At 38.9% G+C, this 24866-nt stretch overlaps 1 protein-coding gene across 4 annotated transcripts in view; it reads left to right on the plus strand.

The window, feature by feature from the left end:
- The first annotated feature begins 8001 nt into the window (after positions 1-8001).
- Positions 8002-24866, plus strand: part of hiw (MYC binding protein highwire) — a 1043263-nt gene continuing 1026398 nt past the window's right edge. For all 4 annotated transcript variants that reach the window (XM_090372846.1, XM_090372865.1, XM_090372875.1 and 1 more), the window contains exon 1: positions 8002-8351. In XM_090372846.1, coding sequence (XP_090228972.1) covers positions 8182-8351 — 170 coding nt within the window. In that variant the 5' untranslated portion in view covers positions 8002-8181. The remainder of the gene's footprint in view (positions 8352-24866) is intronic.

Consider the following 24866-nt stretch of genomic DNA (forward strand, 5'->3'; position numbering starts at 1 on the left):
TTTACTTTAATTATTTTAACAGTGACTATAATCATGAACTGTGTTTAGCAGTCATGCGAGTGGCTTGAATCACGGTACATTCAACGCACACGCGTTTCTGCACCACCGCACCTGATCACTCACTACATCAAGGAAAACTCACTACCAGAGATATTGGCCAAAAGAATGGAGAGTTTCATCACTAGAACAAAATTTGCCAAAAGGATGACGACAGACGTTTCAAAGGGGTAATTTTTTATAACCGATATGTAATAAAACATCCAAGAAATAGAAAGCAAATTGTAGTGTTTAATGTTTGTTTTTCATTAAAAATTTAAAAATCTATAGTCATTTAAATGGATATGGGACTTTCATTCCATTTCATATAACATATCAACAGTTAAAATTTCTAAAAATTTCTCTGAATAAGTGGGTGTCCACCGCTGCTGATTAGGAGTAGCCCTTTCAGTTCAATAACTGTGTCAAGCTGGCTGAATGCATATACTTTCATAGTATGGTGATGGTGATAAATTTCTTTTTCCCTCACTTTTTCTGATGTGAAAGCACCGCAACATCATGCATTACTTCCCATTTTGAAAAACATTTTCAGTGCTTAACTACACTGGTGTGCAAAACTCTATTTCTAAAGGTTACAACCATAAATCTTTACTTAAGTTACTCTTTACTGATGAGAGTAGATTCAGTCTCAGCAGCGATTCTGGACGTCAGTTAATCTGGCGAGAGGTTGGCACACTGTATCACCCGCAAACATCACTGAAAGGGATCGATATGGCGGTCGATGTGTTCTTATCTGGAGAGGCGTTATCTTGGATGGACGTACACAACTCCAGATACTGGAAGGCAGTACTGTAACCGGTGCACGCTACTGTACTGAGGCAATCCTTCCCCATGTGCGCTGGGTGATGGTGAGTAGGATGACGCTGAATCGGGCCAAGCTTCCTCTTGTTATTTGCTGTTGTGCCCTTTGAAAACCAGATGCTGGATGCATAGGCGATTATGGTGTTTTCGGATAAATTGAGCTAAGAGTCACGGCATTGAGTTGTACGGGTGTCGAATAGCGTCTGTGATATTTCCCACTCTTGCATCTTGTCACGCAGAACATCAGTGGTCTGTTCTGGCTCCGGGTGGATCTACAAATGGCGTTTAATCATGGCTCATACGTTTTCGATGGAAAAGAAATCCAAGGACCTGGCTGTCTAGGAGAATGCGGTCACACCATAAAGTTACTCAAAACCTTCTACGATATGTTTTCGCGCGTTTTCTTGCTGAAAAAGGGTTCGCGCATCCCAGTAAGAAAGGGAGAGCTACGGTCACTAGAATTTAGGCGGCATTGCATCTCGCAGTCGCATTGCCGTCGACGAATATCAAGGACAACTGACTGCCAAAACTGATTGCTTGTCACACCATGAAACCACAGGGCCCGTACTATGGTGTTCAACAGTGGTTTTAGGATCATTGCCTTTACCACGTGGTTGCCACCCGTCTATGCAGTGATCATCGCGGCTCAGGCAGAAGCGGGAATCATCACTGAAGACCATTAACCACATTCTTTATTCTAGGTAGCCGTGCGCAGCTCAATTTCAGACGTTGTTAACTAGGGGCAGTTTTCAGAGGTATTCGATGCAATGGCTGGTATGCACAGCGGCTACCTTTTGCCACTCGAAGTGCAATGGTTCGACGTGTGATGTGGTGACAGCTCGTTGGATGGCAGCCAGCGTAGCTCTAGGTGTGGTGAAGTTCTGTCTATGGATAAGATGATCCTCTAGTTCTGTAATCCTCCATTGTGCTCCATTACCCATTCGACAAGCAGTCTTATCTTCTCGCAGACAGTTTTTGCAGTAGCACAGTGGTGTCGTCACCATCCTCTGTACTCCTGGTGGGAAAGGCCCGGGTTCGAATCACGTCGATGACGCGAGGAATTTTTATTGTTTTTTTTACTCCTTGGCTGAGTTAGTTGGTCTCAGGTATAAATAGGGAGGTTTTGTTCCCGCTCATAAAACAGGAATTTTTCGTGCAGCAAAGCGGGCAAATCGACAGAACACACGGAATTTACAGATACAATACACATGAGTAGTTGAAAGTAAATTTCCAGGTGATCCCAATATAATCGATTGCTTTCTTTTTTCTTCTCGCAGCTACTGTGGTGTTGTCACTCCCATATATTCCGCTGCACGACCAAGTGGCCAGCCACACTCTCGACTGCCAATAATCCAACCTCTGTTGAAGACGCTCAGTTGCTGATAAGGTTTTGGACGTAACATGCACGCTTTCTCTGCAGTCTCCTTGCACTATGAAGTCTGCTTCAGAGAGACAGAATCCTGTTAACTGACACGTGCGTTCTTTTTGAACTCCGCGATTTCTGTTGGTTTTTATATCAACAGAAGCTACCACCGGATTTCTTTTTTTTTATTATTATTATTATTTTTAGGCCTCCCGAATAATTATATTCATCTCCTGTGTGTTATGTCTTTTAATTGCACGTGTTCTATGGTCGATTTGCCTGTTTGCTGGACGAAAACCCCCAGTTTCTAGGGAAAAAAACCTTGCTATCTACGGCTGAGACCATCTAACTCAGGCGCGGAGTGAAATAAGCTCATTAAAGTTCCTCGCATCATGGACAGAAATCGAACCCGGGCATTTTCCACCCGGTGTGGGGAGGACAGAGACGACACCACTGCGCTACACGCGCAGACTGTTCCACCGGATTGATCATTTGTATATCTCATTTGCCTGTTAATTTGCATGCACTTCGGATCATTCCATCTGAGCGTTGCAATTTGAATGTCACAAAATTTATTTGGACAAATTATTAAAAGGGGTGAGGATATGAAGTAGATAAAAGTATTTCTTTTTTATATTTTTTAATGAGTCATTAATTTGTTTTCATGCATTCTTTTGTCACTACTAATGTTAATACTCAGAGGGCTGTTTTTGTCGGAGCAGGTACCGGAACGGCGTTCCGGAATCTTAAGTTAAGGTTTTTGATTTTCTATAAGGAACCTTAACTATCTTGTTTTGTTAATTTTTAGGTTCTGATTTTGGCTATAACGAGAATAAATCGAAATTTGTTCATTTATTCAAACAGAAGTCTGTTTTCGGTATAACGAAATAGTTGACATACATTCGGTGATAACCGAATTATGTCCACCTCGTTCGTAATTGACTATTCCACATACACTGAGTTATCACTGAATTATGACCACCCCTATGAAAACTGAATGCGACCGTTGACCACGTGAGGTACGAGAGGCGCAGTTAGTCGACCTACGTAGCATAGATAAGATGTCAGTTGTTCAGTAGGTAGTAAAATTCCGACCGTGATGGATAAAAGTAAGGATATATCATTCTTTGATAAAGGACAGATTGTCGGAGCTCGACGAGCTGGTGGCTCGATTAGGCCGCAGTAGCCTACTGGTCAGGTGCGCGGGTGCATAAGTAGACGTGTCTGGAGTGACCGGGATCCAAGCCCGTGACTGATGAATACTGTGCCGTTACTTGTATTCTGTCTATCTTGTGAACTCCGCTGACCGTTTGGTGGTCCCGGAGTATAAACAGAAAATTTATTTATTTATTATTTATTTCCCAAACGGCTGAACTTGTGGGGTGTTCGAGAGTCACATGTTGTTAAAGAGTACCAGGATTGGCGTCAAAATGGTCAAACGACCGACGGCAAAACTGCAAAGGACAACGAAAGGTAGATGTTACAGGTGAGCGCCACGTCCGACGACTCGTACAGGCGAACAGGCTCAGCACTGTTGAAGAGTTGATTACTCAATACAACGTGGGCCAACCCGGAACAATATCTGGCATGACTGTGCGTCGCACGCTCGCACCTACCGGCTATACCAGCAGACGACCCCTACGGCATCCTCTCCTAACCATGATTCATCGGCGTAACTGGCTCGCCTGGTGCAAAGAGCATGCAAGTTGGACGTCAGAAGACTGGAAGAAGGTATGCTGGTCGGATGAGTCATGTTATTTAATTCACACCGTAGATGGTCGTGTATGGAATTCTCGTCAACAACATGGCGCTCTTCATCCATCATGCGTGGTATCAAAAGGCCAGGCCGGTGGAGGCGGTTGTATGGCGTGGGGCATGTTTCTCTGGCAAGAACTTGGACCCCTGGTGCATGTGAAACAACCCCGTATCACTGGTCTCCCCTATCGTCAACTGGTTGCTGACTGTGTACACCCCGCTATGTTAAACTTTTTCTCTAATGGCGATGGTGTCTTCGAAGATGACAATGCGCCTAGCCATCGGGTACTTGATGTACAGAAAGGGTTTGAGGAACACAGTTTTTGATTTCCAGCACCTCGATTGGCTTTCGAACTCCACCGATATTAATCCCATAGAGCACTTGTGGGACGCTATGGATAGGCATATGAGGCATATGGATATACAAATCACATCCTGCCTTGCTGACCGCATTACACAGCTTCGTTGGCCCTACCTCCCGAAAGTTTCCAACATCTTGTTGAATCAATGTCACGTCGGATAGCTGCTGTACTGAGGGCAAAAGAGGACCTACGAAGTATTAGGTAGGTAGTCATAATTCAGTGATCACTCAGTGTAGCTCGCAGTAAAAAAGCTGGACAGCTTCGTACACTAGAACAGTGGCTCATTATAGCCATAGCAGCTTATAAGCCATTAAACCACCATAACAACAATTATAAATAGAACAGTGGTACGAGGTGGCACTCGTAATTGGTATTTGTCTGTGCAAGTAAACGTGATAAAATAGTAGTTATTGGACGCTGTAAAGATATTACGGAGTTTCAAAAAGGTATGAGTGTGAAATCTGGAGCGTCAAATGCTTCCAAATCGGGAGCGGCATATCTTATCGGTTGCTCACGGCCCAGTGTAGTTAAGGTATACAAAGAATGGTGTGGAACGGGTCCAAGCACCTGTCGTCATTAGAACTGTAAAGGATTACGCTCCTGGATATTCGTGGTGAGCGTAGATTACTATTACTTAGTGTCGAAGCTTGCAGATGATACAAAGGTTGGCAGGGTTGTTAATGACAGTAATGGCAGTGTGCTACTGCAACAGGATCTAGAAAATTTCGGTAGATGGGCTGAGAAGTGGCAACTGAAGTTTAACATTGACAAATGTAAAGTACGGCATATGGGTAGAAGTAGTCCCAGAGGAACGTACCAACTGTGTGGTACTATACTTAGGGTGGTAGAAAATTAAAAAGACCTGGTAGCAATGTAGAAAGGCTGCCAGAGCAGGTTATGGAGTTTTGTCAATGATATACAGTAAGTTTGCTTGCAGGAAAAAGGAGGTGATTGTTCCTCTATACAAGGCAATGGTCAGGCCATGCCTTGAGTACTGCGTACAGGTATGAAGGCCTCATTTGAGGAAGGATGTAGATTTGCTTGAGCGTGTACAGAGAAGGGCAACAAGATTGGTGAGGAGAATGAATGGATCCTCTTACCAAGAGAGGCTTAAGTTCTGCAAATTGCAGCGGCTGGAGACTAGTCACCTGCGCGGTGATCTGATTGAAGTGTATAAGGCCTTGAATGGGTTGAGCACGCTGAATTCTAATGGGATCCTTCCACTTGTTCAGATTACGAACCTAAGGGGGCATAAATTCAAATTGAGGAAAGACAGTTGTAGAATAAATGTGCGCAAATTTGCCTTTAGCCAGCGGGCTGTTAAATGCCTGAACAAACTTCCATCTGTCGTTGTGGAAGTTGATAGGTTAAATAAATTTAACGAGGAACTGGACAAACATTTAGAGGGAATGGTTATGGAATTTTTTTAAAAATTTTGTCTTTTGCTACATTTTTGTTTGGCTCATACGCTTGCTATATTAAATGACCTGCCACGATTACTATTACTATTACTTATCGGTTTCTCACTGTCCAGTGTAGTTAACGTGTACAAAGAATGGTGTGGAACCGGTTGAACCACCTCCCTTCAACAGAACTGTAAAGGATTACGCTGGTGGGTATTCGTGGTGAGCGTAAGGTGTCTCGCGTTGTACGGGCTATACGGTAGGTCATTGTGCGTGTGTTGACATCGCAATACAATATGGGGAATGCAAGAACAATATCCCAAATGACCCTGTGCTACATATGCATGCTTATGAAGTTCAACAGCAGACGACTCAAGAGGCACCCTCACCTGACCGCTGATCATCGTCGACGGCGAATGGTCTGGTGTCAACAACACGCTGGTTGGACACTAGAGGACTGCAAACGAGTGTGTTAGTCGGATGAGTTCAAATACTTTGTGCAACATGCTCATGGATACTTTCGTGTGTGATTCAAGCGCGAGTTCATTGACCCATCGTGCATGGTCTCGACTGTTCAGGCATATGGCGGTATTTGTTTAAGCTTGGGCATGTTTTGCTGGCAAGAACTAGGACCCCTGAGGCCTATGGCTAACGTTTTACTGGTGTGATCTAGCAGCTGTCAGGACACTATGTGTACCATGGCATGTTGCCTTTTTTTTCATGTCGGAAACGGGATCTTCTAAGACCATACACACCGTTTCATAGGGCCGCACTGTGCCCGAGTGATTAGAGGAACACAGTGACGATATTATTATTATTATTATTATTATTATTATTATTATTATTATTATTATTATTATTATTATTATTATTAATAGCCATATGGTGCAAGGAAGCCTGAGGCTTATGCTGCACCAGGAAAAAAAAAGTTCCCGAGTTACCCTGAGAGAGAGAGAGAGAGAGAGAGAGAGAGAGAGAGAGAGAGAGAGAGTCAAAAGTAGAAGGGAATCACCAAGAAAGAGAAGAATGATGATATCCATCTCAGAACCCTCAGTGATTTTGATTGATCTCTAAATTGGCCTAACCTGAATCAAATTGAACACCTTGAGGATGTTTTGGAACTAGAAGTGAAGCGCATGGATTCGCAGTCGTAATCTATTCTGACATTGGAAAGCCTTACAAATCTCTACGGACGTCTTCAGACATCTAATGAAGTCAATTTAAAATAGCCGCTATGCTATTATCAGTGTGAATTGTGGCCAAACATCGTATAAATTAGGTTGTCACAATTCAATTCCACTATCACTGAATTTATAATGATATTATTGTTGTTGTTGAGGTTTATTCAGATCAGCATCTTAGACGATATTGCACCTTTATGCTTGTCTGCACAACTGTATATTTGTGTTCACAAGCTGATTTGCATGTTTCGTAGGCCAATAAACCCTGGAAAAATTGGAGTTGGAAGAACATAATTTAATAATTTAACCGTACAACCTCGGTCGAAGAGGACTTTGAATTTCCTTAATCGTCAAGGGAAATCGAACGCATACTTCTCAAAACGTGTGAGAATTCATGAAATCATAATAGTGTCATAATGGTCCTCTATTTCGGTGAGATTAAATATTCATATAACAAAATATAAATTCTTAGACATGTTATTATGTCATTTATACATAATTGAATTTTTACGATGAGAGGGTTGATAATCGACGTTTGTTAGCAGTTACGCCACCCAAAGAATGATTTAAATTTTTTTCAAATTTCAGAAAAGTTATGGTCAGACTGGCTCCGAAGCGGCGACATGACCATTTTGAACGAACAATATTATCCCAATAAGCATATTGGAAGTATTATGTGTTTATACGGATCTATCTTATTTTTAAGATAAATAAAATAAAGAAATGCGAACCGTGCGTGGTGGGGGGGGGGAGATAAGATTTCGTTCCGGAACCTTTTACTTTTTTTTATTCTAATTAAACATTAGCATCCCTAGGTTTTGAAATCAGTGTATTTTTTTATCTTTAATAAAGTCACTTTAGTTATGTTTCTGTTATTTTCGTTTGAAGCAGCCTATGAAACTAATCTTAATTATTATTTTAAGAGATTTTGTTACCCTCATATTACGAGGGCGCCTTCATCTAGAAAGCACATTGATAGTTCGTGTTTTTTTTTTTTTTATTTGTTTGTCACGGTGTGGTTGCGTGTAGCAGTATTTCAGATCGTAGTAGTCTTTTTTTCCAATTCATGTAGTATCTCGTAACATGCTTTTTTCATCCATTATCACATTTTCACATGTATGCACAGGTCATCAGTAGTAAAGCTTTGGTCATATTGTGTTGTTTATGTCGTTCTTGAGCATATTAGGACGAATGGGTTGATGACTTAGTATTTTCAAATTCGTGATACCGCTCGTTCAAATACGAGCAATCACCGAAAAATGGCAGCAGTGAACGTTCAAATACCCCCAGAGGCAAACAGAACTGCTCTCGGATGTGCATTTCCATCAATGATGCGGTGTGGTCCGCATTGTCGAGCATCCGAAATTAACGGTGATGCTTTAGAAGGGGATTTTCATGAAATGTTCAGACTGCCTACTGAACAGATCAAGTAAGTCGGTTCTATTCATTCAAGTTGACCGGCTTTTTTTTTTTTTTTACCTCCCTTTTTTAACGCTATATGTAACGTATTGCAGAACATTATTATTTCCTTTTAATTTAGAACTTTCCTTCGTACAAATAAAGCAATCTTGACAATTCTTCATATTGATAAATATATGTTTTTAGTTGTACTTTCTAACTCTCATTAAGGACTGATATATGAAAAACATTGCTAAAGAGAACCCGAGACCGAGGGAAATTTAGCACGCATTGGCTAATTAATCAGCAATTATTGACCAGTGGTTAACAGTAAACAGTAAGTTGTCATCAACTTCACCATAATAGTAAAGATTGTTCATTGTTACTACACTTCTAACTATAGTTAAAATAGCAATGGCTAATTACCATGTTATTGTAGTTATTGATACCATAACTGAAATTAGATGGGTCTTTGAAACGATTTTTTAAACCAGTTTTGAATTTTTTTTTTCTAACATTTAGAAATGGACCAACAGAATTGGCACAAAAGGTTGTGGTGCCCCCCCCCCCCCAGCCAATTTTGCTTTAGTGCCCACGCCACAATCCCATTCATATAAGCTGAAAAAGTTTTTTTCAGTTCAAAAATAAGTTTTAATTTTTTGATATAATTTTATTGTTTATTCATTCAATTCATTTTATTAAAATTTTTAAATAAAAATTTAATTTATTATTTTAACTTTAATAAACAAGTGGCATTAATTATTATATACTGATTTTCCCTGCATTAACAACTGCAAGACCCAGAATCATTTCACCCAGGTCCAAATCCTTGGCAGTAACATATTTGAAAGTTAGTAAGGTTGTAAGTCCAATCAACTGAACTTGGGCCATTGTGGAATAGAGATAAGTTATGATTAACTTCATCCTTGAAAAGCTTTGTTCTGTGATGATAGCTGATGTTGACAACATTGCAAGATTCTCAGTGCCACGAGGGTGAGCTGTAGGGTAAGGCCACCATCCAAGGAGTGCCAAGGTTTAGGGGATGCCAATGCCACCGTCCTCCCAAAAACAAAGGCTGAAAGAAAAATGTTGTGTATTTTACGTGTTAACAATGTTAAAAACAAACAACATTAAATTCAAAATTAAAACTTTTAGGAATTAGTTTTACATATTCTTTGCACCATTCTTTTTGCATTCCATGAATACAAAGGGTACTAGGAAAGTTTTGCAATACAGCTTTGTTTATTTAATTTTTTCAAAGTAATTTCCTCTACATTCAATACACCTCTCCATCCTCCGAAACCAATCTTTAAACCAGTTCTGCCAAGTTTCACTAGGGAGTAAAGCACACTCGTTGTCCCAAGCCCGTAGAGGGTCTTCATCACTGGAAAACCGCCTCCCTTTTAGCTTCATTTTCACATGCGGGAACAGTGCAAAGTCGCAGGGAGCAAGGTCTGGACTGTAGGGAGGGTGCTCGAGAAGTTTCAGTCCTGTCGTGGTCAAATATTCGGTGCAGGCTTTGGCGCGGTTAGCTGGAGCATTATCGTGATGGAGGTACCAGGTGTCCATTCTTGACTTTGGCCGCAGGTTCTTCATAGATCCAATGACTTTAGGCGGGCATTGTTCAGTATACCACTTAGCTGTGACTGTCTTCTGCGTGTCCAAAATGACACGTTCCACAATTCCACTCGATTTGAAAAATACAGCTATCATTTTCTTCTTTACAGATCGGGATTTTCTGACAATTACGGGTGTGTCGTCATCATCAAAGACCCAAACTTTGTTTTGAGCCTTGGTCGGCAGATCGTAATAGTACAGCCAAGTCTCGTCACCTGTCACGATGTTGTTCACATACCGAGATTGTCCCTTATCAAACTTTTTTAACATCTCCCGGCACCAAGTCACACGTCGTGTCATCTGCTCTTCAGTCAGTTGATGCGGCACCCAGAAAGAACAAAGTTTCTTCATGTGCAAATGATCTTGCAGAATCGAACAAATTGCTGGTGCATTTAGGCCCAAAGTATCCTCTATCTGTTGGTAGGTCACTCGCCTGTTTTCGTCAAGCATTTTCCTCACAGCAGTAACATTTTCCTCCGTAACAGACGTTCGTGGCCTTCCCGGCCTCTCAGAACCCTCCAGAGCGAAATTTCCCCTTTGGAATTCTCTATACCACCTGAATATCGTTGTACGATGTGGACAATCATCATCTAGTGTAAGAGCATTTCTTCTAAGCACTGGTCTATGGTTAAACCACGCACGAAATTATACCGCAAAACTGTCCTTATCTCATTTCGTGACCACGATGCCATCGCAAGCACTTTACACTCTCACTACTAATGAATAACTGAGCCCATCGACTTGGCGCAGTGGCTACTATGCACGTATGAACATGTCTCAACATGCAGCAACAAGCAGCTTCCTGTGATTCATTGTTGCGTCATATTGCAAAACTTTCCTAGTACCCTTTGTATAGTAAAAATGACACAGCAAGTTGTGTTGAAGCTGTGTCGTTTTTTGATATTGTGTGGCATTAACGAGTAGAATTTTTCTCAGCCTGGTATGTGCTTGTTAACAGGAGAGACTGCTTCCACAGGGATGGGATATACTTAAATAGAAAGGGTGCAAGAATATTTGCTGATGCTATCAAGGCAGAGTTAGGTGGGTCGGAAAACTGCTAGCTTGGGGGGGATACACGGACTAATAGATTTACAGTAGCCGCTGGCAGAGGTAAAAGTGATTCTTGCACTACTTCTATTGAAATGCAATTGAGCAGCAGCCTGGAAAGCAAGGCAATGGGAATTTCCCGTGGGAGTCATGGTGGAACAAGTAAATACATGAGCTGTGTTAGAGTAACTAAGAATAGAAACAGGTGCATGTATACTTTCATGTACACCAATGCTAGGAGTATAGTTAATAAATTTGATGAGCTTGAGGTGCTAGTCAAGACATCAAAGGCAGATATTATTGGGATATCAGAGACATGGTGTCACACAGACATAAGCAGTGCATAACCGGAATTTGGGCAGTACACTGTGTACAGAAAGGATAGACAGGACAGGAAGGGAGGAGGGGTTACGCTGTTAGTTAAGAAACACAAAATCTAAGGAAGTGAATCCAATTGATGTGGGTGGACAATGCAATGTTGAGTCTGTTTGGTGTGACATAAGCACTGGGAAAGGAAAAATGAGAGAGGTGTGTGTGTTATAGGCCTAATGAATCTGATGAGTATAATGAGCAGTTATGCAGAGAAATAGAGTGGGCCAGTAAATTAGTGTTTTATAATGGGGGATTTTAATTTCCCAGATATTGACTGGAATTTGTGGGTTGGTCACTCACACACACTAGCAAGGCTTTTGTGGATTTATTGGATGATTGTTTTCTATAGCAGCATGTTCGGGAGGCAAATAGAGGGAGTAATACTCTTGATCTGATTATCAGTAGTGATTCTTCATGCATCAAGAATCTGCAGATAAAGGAACCACTAGGTGGCAGTGATCACAGTGTGCTGAAGTGGGATTTACTCAAAGAGGTAACTACCATCAGGGGTAAAGGGAAGGGGTTTTGCTTTTGTAAAGGTGACTATGGTGGTCTGAGACAGTATTTAAATTCTATACGGTGGAACCAACTGATGATGTTACCAACAGCAAATTCAAAATGGGAAGCATTGAAAGAATTAATCTTGGAAGCTATTAGGCTTTTCATATCAACAAAGAAATATTGTTCAAGATTTAGGCCTAAATGGATGTCAGATGAACTAATTAGACATGTGACAAAGAAGAAAAATGCATGCGATACATATAAATTAACATGTGACACAGAAGCCTATGATAGATATAAGCTAGTCTGTAACCAAGTTACAAAGGAGGTTAGGCTGGCAAAGGCAGATTATGAGAAATCTTTGGCAAAGGATGCAAAGAAAAACAGCAAAGATTTCTTTACTTATGTAAACTCTAGAAGGAAGGCGATGAATCAGATTGGTCCAGTTGATATCGATGGTTCAACTGTTGATTATCCTGCTCAGGTAGCTAACAATTTAAATGAATATTTTGCGTCGACATTCACACATGAGGAGTTCAGGGAGGGGAATGCCAGAGTTGTGTTCAGCTCTGGCAGTAAGCTAGATAATCTTGTAATAACTGAGAGTAAAGTGGAGGAGAAATTGTTGAAGATAAACACAAGAAAGGCACCTGGGGTGGATGGAATCTATCCAGTTATATTAAAGGAGGCGGCAAAGGAAGCAAGCAAACCCTTAGCCATGGGTACCTCCCCTGGACTCAGGGCAGGTACCCATGGACTGGAGATGTGCAAATGTGACCCCAATCCACAAAGGAGGATCAAAGGGAGGCACAGGTAATTACAGACCTGTTAGTTTAACTTCTGTTCCAGGGAAATTAATGGAGGCACTGGTTAAAGAAGCATTGCTTCTTTAACCAGTGCCTCCATTTAGACAAACCATCTAGACAAGACTTCAGTTATGGCTCGGACACATTATGGGTTTGTTAAGGGGAAGTCTTGTCTGACTAATTTGATTGGATACTATGATGTGGTCACAAAGGAACTGGATGCAAAGAATAACTTTGATATCATATATTTGGATCTTAGAAAAGCCTTTGATACTCTTGCACATGGAAGACTGCTGCAAAAATTGGAGCTGTGTGGCATTGGATGCAAATTGCTGCTATGGATAAAGGGGTGGTTGAGTGGGAGAAGACAGAGAGTGGTAATCAATGGACACTGCTCTTCGTGGACTAATATTATTAGTGGAGTCCCTCAGGATTCAGTGTTGGGTCCCTTGTTGTTTTCTGTATTTATAAATGATATTGATGATGGTATATCAGATTTAATGTTCAAGTTTGCAGACAATATGAAGGTTGGCAGGGTTGTTAATTTCACTAATGACAACAGGATCTAGAAAAGTTGAGCAGATTTGCTGAGAAGTGGCAAATGAAGTTTAACATTGACAAATGTAAAGTACTACATATGGGAAGCAGTAATCCTAGAGTAACGTATCAACTCTGTGGTACTACACTGACAGTTGTTGTCATTTGGTTTTTTGGAGCATTAGCAACTAATGCCATATTGCTCCAGGGATATGCTGTGGTCATTCCCTGACCTTTCTGCATCCTCCGTATTTGGTGGTCACGGGCTCGAACCCCGGTCTACTCAAGAAGTGTGTGCTACGCACTGCTGCTCCTGCCCACCTGGCTACGGAGGTGTCACACTGACAGTGGTAGAGAATGAAAAGGACCTGGGGGTAATTGTGCAGGCAGATATGAAGTTTTCTGACCAGTGCAGACGGTCTGCAAGAGTAGCTCATGGCGTCTTGTCAATGATATACAGGAATATTTCTAGCAGGGATATGGAGGTGATTATCCCCTTGTATAAGGCAATGGTGAGGCCACACCTTGAGTATTGTATACAGGTCTGGAGGCCTCATTTTAAGAAGGATGTAGAGCTGCTGGAACTAATACAGAGAAGGGCAACAAGATTAGTGAATGGAACAGAGGGTTGCGCTTACGAAGAAAGGCTTAAGTTTTGCAAATTACAGTGTGTGGAGACTAGCCACCTGCGAGGTGATCTGATTGAGGTGTATAAAGCCTTGAATGGTTTGAACATGCTCAATGCGGATGGGATTCTTCCTCTTGCTCGGAATAATCACCTGAGAGGGCATAAATTCAAATTGAGGAAAGACAGTTGTAAGATAGATGTGAGGAAGTTTGCCTTTAGCCAGCAGGTGGTTGATTGCTGGAACAAACTTCCATCTGTCGTTGTAGAAGTTGATAGCTTAAATAGATTAAAGGGAGAACTTGACAAACATTTGGAGCGAGTGGATGGGTGAAATAAGGGTTTTTTTTTTTTTTTTTTTGGCTGATGCTATATAAGCTTGCTTTCTTGCATCATGTGCCTTTGCTAATGCTTCTTTACACTTTTTTCTCAAGGTGCAATGTTTTTCAAGCACTATGTTAAAGGGTTAACCTTTTGCTCTTAGTGATACCAGTTGGCCCAGTCATCTTGAAGCACTAAAACTGTTGAGATATCAACTGGAAGAAATAATTGAAGCTTTAGAAAGGTTTTTGAATGTGCCACAACCAATTGCAACATCAACAATAGCAAAAAATAAATCTGAAGCAAATGCTTTATTAAATAATATTGCAAATTTCAGATTTATTTGTTTATTAATTATTTGGTATGATGTGTTAGGCAACGTGAATATAACAAGTAAAGTTTTACAAGAAATCAGTTTAGATTTGACAAATGCAAAATTTCACATTACTAACTCGTTGAAGTATCTTCAAAATTCTAGAAGGCACCTCCATAGCCACGTGGGAAGGAGCAGCAGTGCATGGCACACGCTTCTTGATTAGACCGTGGTTCGAGCCCGTCACCACCAAATACGGAGGATACGGAACGGTCAGGGAATGACCACAACATATTCCCAGAGCAATGTGGCCTTAGTTGCTATTGCTCCTAAAAACCAAAATAACTAACATATCAAGATTCTAGAAGTGACAAGTTTGAAAATGTCATAACGGAAGCACAAAAAATTGCAATCAGATTGGAAATTGAAAAAGATTTCAGAAAAACCAGAACTTGAAGGCAAAAGCTTACATACAAAAGTAATGACGAAACTATATTTGATGTCTGATGAAAAATAAAATTTTAAAATTAATTTCTTTTATAACTTTCTAGATAATGCAATAAATGCTTTAAAGGATCATTTTGATTTAATGACAAAATGTAATGAATGATAATTTCAATATATTATGAAATATAAATCAATGCAAGAAGATGGATGACAAACTTTTAGAAAATTGCATGGACTTGGAAATGCTTCTAATAGCTGAAAATGAAAAAGATATGTTGGGTGGGGATTTAGTTCATGAAATAATATACTTACAATGTTCTTATCCTTATGAAAAAATATCATCCATGAAAATCCTTGAATTTCTTTATGAAAAAAATTATACATAGAGCTATGAATTTTGCTGATGTTACCTGTTTCTAGGGGCTAGCACAGAAAGAAATTTTTCAAAGTTAAAATTAGTAAAAACGCATTTAAGGACAACAATGACTCAGAAAAGATTGGATGGATTAACAATGCTATCAGTTGAAAGGGTTTTGTTGAAGTGCTTGATTTGGAAGATATGATAATAAATTTCGCAGCTATAAAAGCTCAAAGTTTTGCTTTATATATCTAATTGTCAAACATTTTAATAAATTTTGTTAACCGTCAAATCAAGAAGTTCTGATTTAACATGTTACAGACATTATTTGTTTTGTATACTGTGTGCTTGAGAGTGATTTTTCTTTTTCATTTGAATTAAAAGTTTTTATGAAGAATTTTGTTTTTTATTTTAAATTGTGTTATATTGCATGTAATTTACTTTTTGTAAGTAAATAAAATGTAAAATTAATCATTCTAAAAAATAAAAATATTTGCATCGACGGGAGAGGGGCATCATCAGTTAATGTATCCTACTGTTCTCTGAGTGCCATGAAACGTTTGCCACTGATGTCATTAAATTGCTTGATATACAGGCTGCAAGGTTTTTGATGGAGAATAACTGTCTTTGAAATGATTTCACAAATATTTTAATACTTCATATAAATTGATACACGAGATGACTTTTCTGATCAGCATCTGTAAGCAAAATTTTTAAATCCATAAAATTGCCACGCAGTCCACTGATCTTCATTTCTGTTGCCTAACACTGGTTGACAAAAAAATTTTTCTTTTTTTTTTTTTCACTCCCTAATAAAATTCAGGTGATTTTTGTAGATTTTACATTGCTGAATTCAAATATGGCAATGATATTGCTGTAATGCCCGCCAATTTTAAGGAAGAAGGGATTAAAGTCAAAATATTTCTAGTAAAAAAAGATTTCATATGTTTTAAGAAAATGTTACATACAGTATTAAATATTGAACAGTGTCTATTCTATTTACAAAAATGCTAATCTGATAACAGAACACTTATTTCGTTGTGTTTTGCCTTTTATAATCATCCTTTTATAATCCATTGGTCTCTCCCGTATGAGATTCCAACAGTAGTCTGCCAACATATTTGGAATTCATTTTCCTTGGTATCTGTTTTCCATTTGAGAAATATCTTGGCAAAACATTTCAACATGTTCATCGGGGGCTGCTCCCAAGTTTTCAGGAAAAAATTCTAAATGGGAACGTAAGAAATGAAGCTTTAAAGACAGGTCTTCGTTTTGGTCATTAACCTATGATATTTGAAAACTGAGGGTGATGAGAACTTTTTAAGCACATATCTGAATTTTTTAATATATTCCTATGAGAAATCTGTCGAAATTATTTCAGGGAGAAAATTGATGCTGACCACCATAATTCAAATTGTGTGGAAATTGGAATTAATTGTTACAATCATATGAAATCTGTCTTTCACGACTGGTTTGCATTATCTAAAATGTTAAAAAAAGTGGATCATAAAATTGCTTTCTCTGTCATTTCAGCTTCATCTTCCTGTTCATTATCAAATATTCTTTTTTCAGGGCAAATACTTTTCTCAAATTTAATTTCAGTTCAATTGCCAGATTTTTGCATCATCTAGAAGGGATTTAAATTTATCATATTTTCTGCAGTTTTAAGGTATCTGATTTATTTTGAAAGCAGGGTGGCAGCTTGATACATTCAAATTGACCTCTTAGTGGGCTTCTGCTTATAATGTTTATTGCCTTAAAATATATTATACTGAATAATCAGGCAACAGATAAATTTGATTTTATAGTATTTTTCAATGATCAAAAATTCTCAATCATTCATTCCTGCTCTAATTTTCTATGTAGAATTCCTTTTGTAAACTGTTCACTTGTGTCTTGTTTGCTTGTTGATTGATAGTTTTTCTTTTTTCTTTTTTTTTTTTTCTGTTGCTCTTGCGGTTTTTTGGTGCCTTTGTAAACTTTGATGCCAGTGCCATGTCAGCTCACACCTAAGCCAGGGCAGCCTGGCTACACGTAGCTCAAGTGACTCCTAACAATTTTGGTCCCATCTCTCTCTCTCTTTCTCTCTCTTTTTTATTTGCAGTGGTAACATGCTAAAAATGCTATTGCTCCGGCAGTGATTGTTGCTTGGCCATCTGGGCTACTCTGCCCTTGTAAAATCTTGTGTGGCTTAGTCAATAATTTATGTAGAGAAAACTGTGATACGAGTCCATTTAATGACTCAAAGGAACATGCTCCAAAAGGGGGTAAAGGAATATTTCTAGGATTTTTCATTTGATATGAGTAAGGAAGTCTTAGGAAGTGGTAGCAGATTCCACCTCTTATTGCCATGTTTTATCTCACAAATCAACTTTTAGGCTGCACTGCTTACCGATACAATATACACTGCCTCTCACTTTTTTTAGGACTACAGAGATTTGGGATTTGTGTAACAATCTTTGCAAAAATCTGTAAATTGAAGATGTCACTCATCATGTGATGTGTGCTGTAAAGTTCTGTAAAACTACTGCCCAAATCAGATCACTGGCAGTGGCATACGGATAGGATCTCACTGGCTTCAAGGGTTGGTTGATGCTTGTATAGGGTGCACTTGTTGAGTGTTCAAAGATTGTTGCCTTTCAAGTCTCTCAAATGGAAAAATCCCCATGAAGAAATCTCTGAACAGAATGCAACTGAAAATGTAAAGTGATAGAGCAAGTTGCTTAATGGCTGGTTTGGATTATCACGTGTAATCATTGTCAAATGAAGGAACAGTTAACCTCTGCACTTAATGCAAGAGCATCACAAGGTGTCAGTACCCATACCATGAGTTATATTGAGTTATTTAATAAGTGTTTAGAAGGAGTCTTCCCCCAATGCTGGAAGAAGGCTCGCGTAAAATTAATTGTTAAAGGCATGGATAGAGTGCTTAATGAGACAAGGTCGTACCGACCTATTGTTCTGCCCTGTTATAGGCAAAGTGTATGATTGGCTGTTGATCAACTGCTTAATGATTATGTATGATGCAGAAAATTTGTCCTCTAGAAATCAATTTGGTTTCAGAAAAGGATTATCCACAAAGGACGTTGTGTATCAATTGATACATATGGTCGAGCAGAGTGATACTAGGTACGTCCTTACTATATTTGCGCATTTCAGGGGAGCATTTGACCGGCTATGGGGGGATAGCATCTTGAGTAGAATAAGGATTTCTAATTGTTCATAGAATTTATATTCTGTATTTAAGAGTTATTTTTGTTCTAGAGAAATAGTTGTTAAGACATGCTATACTCAAATTATTAAGAAGGTTTCATGTGGATGCCCACAAGGCTCGGCGATTGGCTCCTTTGCGTGGAACATCGTATTAGATGAATTTTTAAAGAAACAGATTTCTGGCATAATATATATAGCATATGCTGATGATTTAGCAGTATTAGTACAAGGAAACTCATTCTTGGAATGAAAACAGAGCAGCAGAGGTTTTAGGTATGTTAGAAAATTGGTGTCGACATTACAAATTGCAAATTTCCAAGGGAAAGACTATTCGGATGCTTCTGAAGGGGCTCCTACTGTTGAGCTTTATGGGGATGCCGTTCGGTATGTTAGAGTCATGAGGTATTTAGGTTTATATCTTGAAAAGCGTCTCTTTTTTTTACTGGGCACATCAAGTTTTTGAAAACTAAAATTAGAACATTATACGACAAACTTTGGAGGATCATTAGGACCAATTGGAGAATCAAAGGACGATCTTTAAATTTATTATATAACTGTTTGTTCCTCCCAATTGTAACCTAGAGCTTCTGGAGCTTGGGTTTACAGAATTAATAATGTTATAATACAGAAATATTTGATTCAAGCTCAGAGATTTGCTCTTCTCGGGTTGACACCTGCCTGCAGGACTGTCTCCTCTGAAGCTTTACAGATTATTTCTGGAAGGCTTCCTGTTCAGTACGTGGTTTTGCTGGCTGGATTATTATATTATACAAACGTAATATTAGAAGGACTATTCTGGGCATAACATCTTGTCCAGAGGAAAATAGGAACTATTCTAAAGCTGATTTGAAATCTGAGAAAAAAAGAAGTCTCGCAAATAATGGACATGTGGCAAGATGATTGGGAAAATGCAGAAAAAGGCCATCAGATCTTTGTTTTTCCCCAGTAATAAAATTATCATTTCAAAGTTAAAACCATGGCTTTAATTTGATTTTCTTTTTTTTTTTTTTTTTTATGTGAACCCCAAACACGACAGGTATTAGAACCTATAGTACTTAGTACCGTGCTTGGGTTGGAGGTTGAGAAGACGAAAGAAGATATTTGTTGACATTGGACTTGAACTTCTTTAGATTGTAATTTTCAGGAAATACGTATGAAGGAAGATTGTTCCAGAAAACGGCAGTTGAATGAATAAATGAGGAAGATGAAAAGTTGGTTCTGTGGGTTTGAAGTTGGACAGTAAATGGATGTTGGCTGGTGGCGGCACGTGTTCGGACTGTTTTGAGAGAGAGCGGGAATTATAGAAGCCAATTCAGAAGAACAGTGCCCATGGATCTGTAGAAGAGATATGCAGCAGAAACAGTATGTCTGTGAGAAAGCGAGTGAAGAGACTCTGTTAGAGATGGATCATTAATTAACCTGCCCTCTTCTGAATGGAATCAAGAAGCCTGAGAGAGGTTTTGGGGGCACCACCCCAGATGTGGGAACAATATTCCTTGGCAGGGCGGATTTGCGATTTATACAGAGTGAGCAGCTGTTTGGAAGAAAAGTAACGCCGAGAGCAAAAGAGAAAACCAAGTTTTTTTAGATGCAGAGGAAGCAATATTTTTAATGTGCTTGTGCCAAGAGAGATTAGAAGTCAGGGTAATCCCCAAAAGAGATATATCATTTTGCCTAGAAATCGGAGTGTCACTAAAGATAAGCATAGGAGCAGAAGAATCCTTTTTGCGAGATATAAGACAAGACTGAGTTTTAGAAGGGTTGAAATCAACTAAGTTGTCTTTGTCCCACTGGAGAATTACCTGAAGATTGGCATTTAAGGAATTGTTAGCAGATTTTCAAGAAGTTGAAGCTGATTGAGCAGGACAGGGTTTCTCAAAATGGAAAGTGGAATGCAATGTGTCATCATTGGCAAAATTATGGATAGGATTTCCAGTCAATGGAAGAAGGTCATTAATATACAAGAGGAAAAGAGTGGGGGAAAGAACTGAACCTTGGGGGACACCGGCATTAGTGGAGAAGTTAGAAGACAGAGAGCCATCTACCATCACCCTCAGTGAGCGATCTGAGAGAAAACTGGATAACCAATTACTAAAAACAGTTGGCAAACCATAAGATGGAAGCTTGTTTAGAAGACCTTTATGCCAAACACGATCAAAAGCCTTTTAGATGTCAAGAGCAACTACTTGTGTTTCACCGAACCTTTCCATCGAATTAGTCCATAAATGGGTAACATAAGCCAGAATATCACCAGTGGATCGACATTGACGGAATCCATACTGGCGATCATTGATCAGACGGAAGGTTTCTAGGTAGTTTAAGAGTTGGCAGTTAATTGATTTCTCCATTACTTTAGAAAGTGTAGAAGTAATTGCAATGGGACGATAATTGGATGGGAGGGATTTGTCACCCTTTTTAGGAACTGGCTGGATATGAGCAAATTTCCAAGCAGAAGGAAAAACACCTTTGGAATAAGAAAGTGAAAAAAGGTGGCAAAGAATAGGAGTAAGTTCAGGAGCACAAGTTTGGAGAACAAGTGGAGAAATACCATCAGGACCTGGAGCTTTCTTAGCATCAAGATTCATCAAAATCCTTCTGATACCCTTTTGATGGAAGACCACATTAGGCATTGAATGGAGTGTGTTGGGAATGGTGGGAGGTGTTTTACCAAGATCATTAATACATGAGTTGGAAGAAGAATGGGATGCTAGCAGGTCAGCTTTATCCTTTGCTGAAGTAACAACAGAACCATCTGGTTTGGACAGAGGTGGGAGCAGAGATGGGCAAAAGTTGCGGCCAATAGCTTTGGCAAGAGACCAGAATGCTCGCTACCATTAGGGCAAGAAGCAAGTTTTCTACTCGTAGCCTGTTCAAACTCTAGTTTGGACTGATTAATAACTGCTTTACAATTGTTGCGAGCTTTGGTGTAGGCAGAAAATGAAACTGAAGAATTAGAAACAAGCCAATTACGATATGCAGCATTCTTCTCTTGAACAGCCTTAGCACATTTATTGGAAAACTAAGGTTTAGATAAAGAACGAGATTTTAAAGTGGAGTATGGGATAAAGGATTCCATTCGTGCAAGAATAATTTTGCTGACATGATCTGAGCAAACGTTGACATCAGAAGTTTTGAAACAGTAATCCGACCAAGGAAAAGAAGAAAAGAAGTCTCACAGGTCATCCCATTTTGCATTCTTGTAATGCCAAACAACACGAGGTTGGGAATAGCCATGAGATAAAGGTTCCATTGGAGAAGAGATAATCACCATATTGTGATGTGAAGTGCCTAAAGGACCTCTCACTTCGACCGTGTACTTAGAAGGGTTGTTTGTGAGAAAAAGATCAAGCGTATTGGCTGTATAATTAGGATTGTCTGGTATTCTTGTAGGTAAATGAACAATCTGTGCTAGGTCATTAGTAATTGCAAAAGCCTCAGCATCTCGACCTGCTGGGTCGGTGTGACTAGAAAACGGAAGCCAGCTGGAGTTGTGAACATTAAAATCATGAAGGAAAATTACCTCACTGTTAGGAAAGTTGGACTGGAGAAAGTCAAGTTGCAAAGAGAGGAAGTCAGAGCTCCAAGTGATTAGTGAAGTTGGGAGAACGGTAGAGACAACAGATGAATTCGACACAATGAGGTAGAGAGATTTTAAGCCAGAGAAGATCAAAGAGAGGAGATTCCAAATTGCCAGGGAATATCAGTATGGACATATGCACAAGTACTGCCTTTGAGGCGAAAAGAATCATACAGCGAATAATTTGGGCATCTGAGATGAGCAGTAGTTGAATCAACCTATAACTGAGATTCTGTCAGAAAAAGTACATGGGGTTTGGCAGACTGCAAGTGGAAATGGACATCGTTGAGATTAGAATTGCGACCACATATATTTGTGAAATGAATTAGGAAGTGCTTTTCATGCCACAAGCCTCATTACTGGACATGGATTGACATATAAATTGTCATTATATTTTTGAGGGATAAGGAAAGGTGTGTGTATCCATCAGCGCAATTGATAGCATATTGCTATGTTGCTCTAGGAATTGAGGACATTTTTGTTACCTAAATGGGCCAGTATTGCTTGTCACTTTTCAGCACTTGCTTTGACATGATATGGCATGGAGGCAACTTTGTTGACTTCACACCATGTCATGTCAGATCAGTGATTTGTGTCAATGACATTCCAATACTCTTAGTTCATGGTCTGAATAAAGTGGTTAGGTAGTGTAAATAATCCATCAAGATCTTATTTTCCTTTATGCTAATCCAGATAATTCAAAATTCACAAGGATATACTTGGCTGCTGTGGTTGAAAACACAGCAGCTAAGACCACATCAACAGGAACAAAAAATGTTCCTGTTGATAACATTTTTTGAGTTACTCATTGATTAGGTATTCTATGAAAAACAATTCGGTATACAATAGAAGCCCTCTTAACCAGTCTCTGCTTAACCAACTTTCTAGGTTAACTGATGCCACCTTTAAAATCTACTGTCTGATGCCCACAAGCACACTATAGTGTGTCATGGGCAGTAGTATATTATGCTTTTAGCTGGTGTAGTACACAACCCATCTGTTGAGTTTTATGCATCCCAAGAGGTCAATTGGGTGTTTGGTTCCAAACTGTGTTTTAACCAGTAAAAGTATTTGTTATTATAATTACAATATATAATTTAATTAAATATTACATAAATTAATGAAATATGGGTGAAATGAAATGAAATGTGAGAAAAGAAAGAAAGTTGTTGTTTCTATGAAAACTAAGTTGGATGCTCTGGAAACACTCTTAAAGTCCAAAAAAAAGTTGTACACAAGGATCATTAAGTTCATGCTGTACTTAAAAGAAACCCAAATTAGAGATACTAGACAATGCATTATGGCTGTGGTTTATGCAATAAGAACAATGTGGAAAACCAGTAAGCAGACCCATAAAAGCAGCATTACCTTGGCCTTTCATCAGAAGATTAATGGTGCATTATGTTTTACAGCAAGTGATAGATGGTTTGAACATTAGAATAAAGGTTCGCATTTATTCGCATAGATATTCGCATACAGAATATTAGAAGAGAGAGATTATCCGCTCATCAGCTTGCTGCTCAAATATTAATTTATTTATTTATTCTGCTCAAAGTATGCAACTTCACCCTGTTTCTTTTACCTTAAATTTTAATTTTTGTATTAATGTGCAGAAGAAAAAAATTAAAAACAAAAAATAAAGTATTAATATATGACAATTAATGATGAGTTACATTGTTATGTTGTATTTCTGAATATATGCTTTATTATATTTTATATGGTACTGTATCTTTATTATTAAAATATGCTTTCAAAACTATAGTGCAAATATTTTCCACTTTTGTAACACATTATTACCTATATTCATTATAACAACCTTGAAAGACAAATTCTCTCCAACTATCCAAAAATATCTACCCTTCCGTCTTGTTTTTACCTATTTTTTATTACAATATTTGCATTTCAAAATGCTAATTTTGAAAGAATGCTAATTTATCGAAGCTAATAATGAGCATGCAGGCTGACTGTGAGAAATCACCCGTTGGTATACTGAAATTAGTTTTGGCTAGAAGTTTATTTCATTATTTCATTATACAGAATAGATAGACTGTATATGTATGCATGCATGTAGAGATTCAGTAGGCCACCTATGAAGCAGGTAGTTTTTCCAATTCACCATTCTGTAAGAGCAGAAAAACAATTGAAAGCTTAGAGAAATATGCTTGTTTGTTTGTTTGTTTGTTAGTTATTTGGTTTTTAGGAGCATTAGCAACTAAGGCCATATTGCTCCTGGATATGCGGTGGTCATTCCCTGACCTTTCCGCATCCTCTGTATTTGGTGTGACGGGCTTGAACCCCGGTCTAATCAAGAAGCGTGTGCTACGCACTGCTGCTCCTTCCCACCTGGCTACGGAGGTGCCTAGAGAGAAATATGCCGCACCAGGTAGGATCATATCACAAAAGATGAAGTGTCTGGATTTGGAAAGGTATTCTTGGAATGGTCAATGATATGCATGCAAAAAACTTTCAGGAAATAGATTAAAAAAATAATTTTTCATCTAATAGTTGAAAAATTCATCCAATAGATGGAAGCATTAGGTGAATATTGAAGATTTTAATTCTTCTGATGGATGGTTCCCAAAATTTAAGACTTGTTATGGGCTGTCTTTCAGAAAAGTGTGCAGTGAAAGTTCCACCATCAACACTGACGAAAGCAGAATTGTTTAAAAAATGTTGTTTTGACATGTGACCAGAATGACATCTTCAGTGCTGAAAAAACTGGCCTTTTTCGTAAACGGATAAAAAATTTTATATTTAAAAGTGAAAAATGTGGCAGAAAAATGAAAAAACAACAGATTATTGTTCTCCTAGT

Source organism: Mastigoproctus giganteus, chromosome 1 (assembly GCF_048544385.1).
Source record: "Mastigoproctus giganteus isolate SK-2022 chromosome 1, ASM4854438v1, whole genome shotgun sequence".
Lineage (NCBI taxonomy): Eukaryota > Metazoa > Arthropoda > Arachnida > Uropygi > Thelyphonidae > Mastigoproctus > Mastigoproctus giganteus.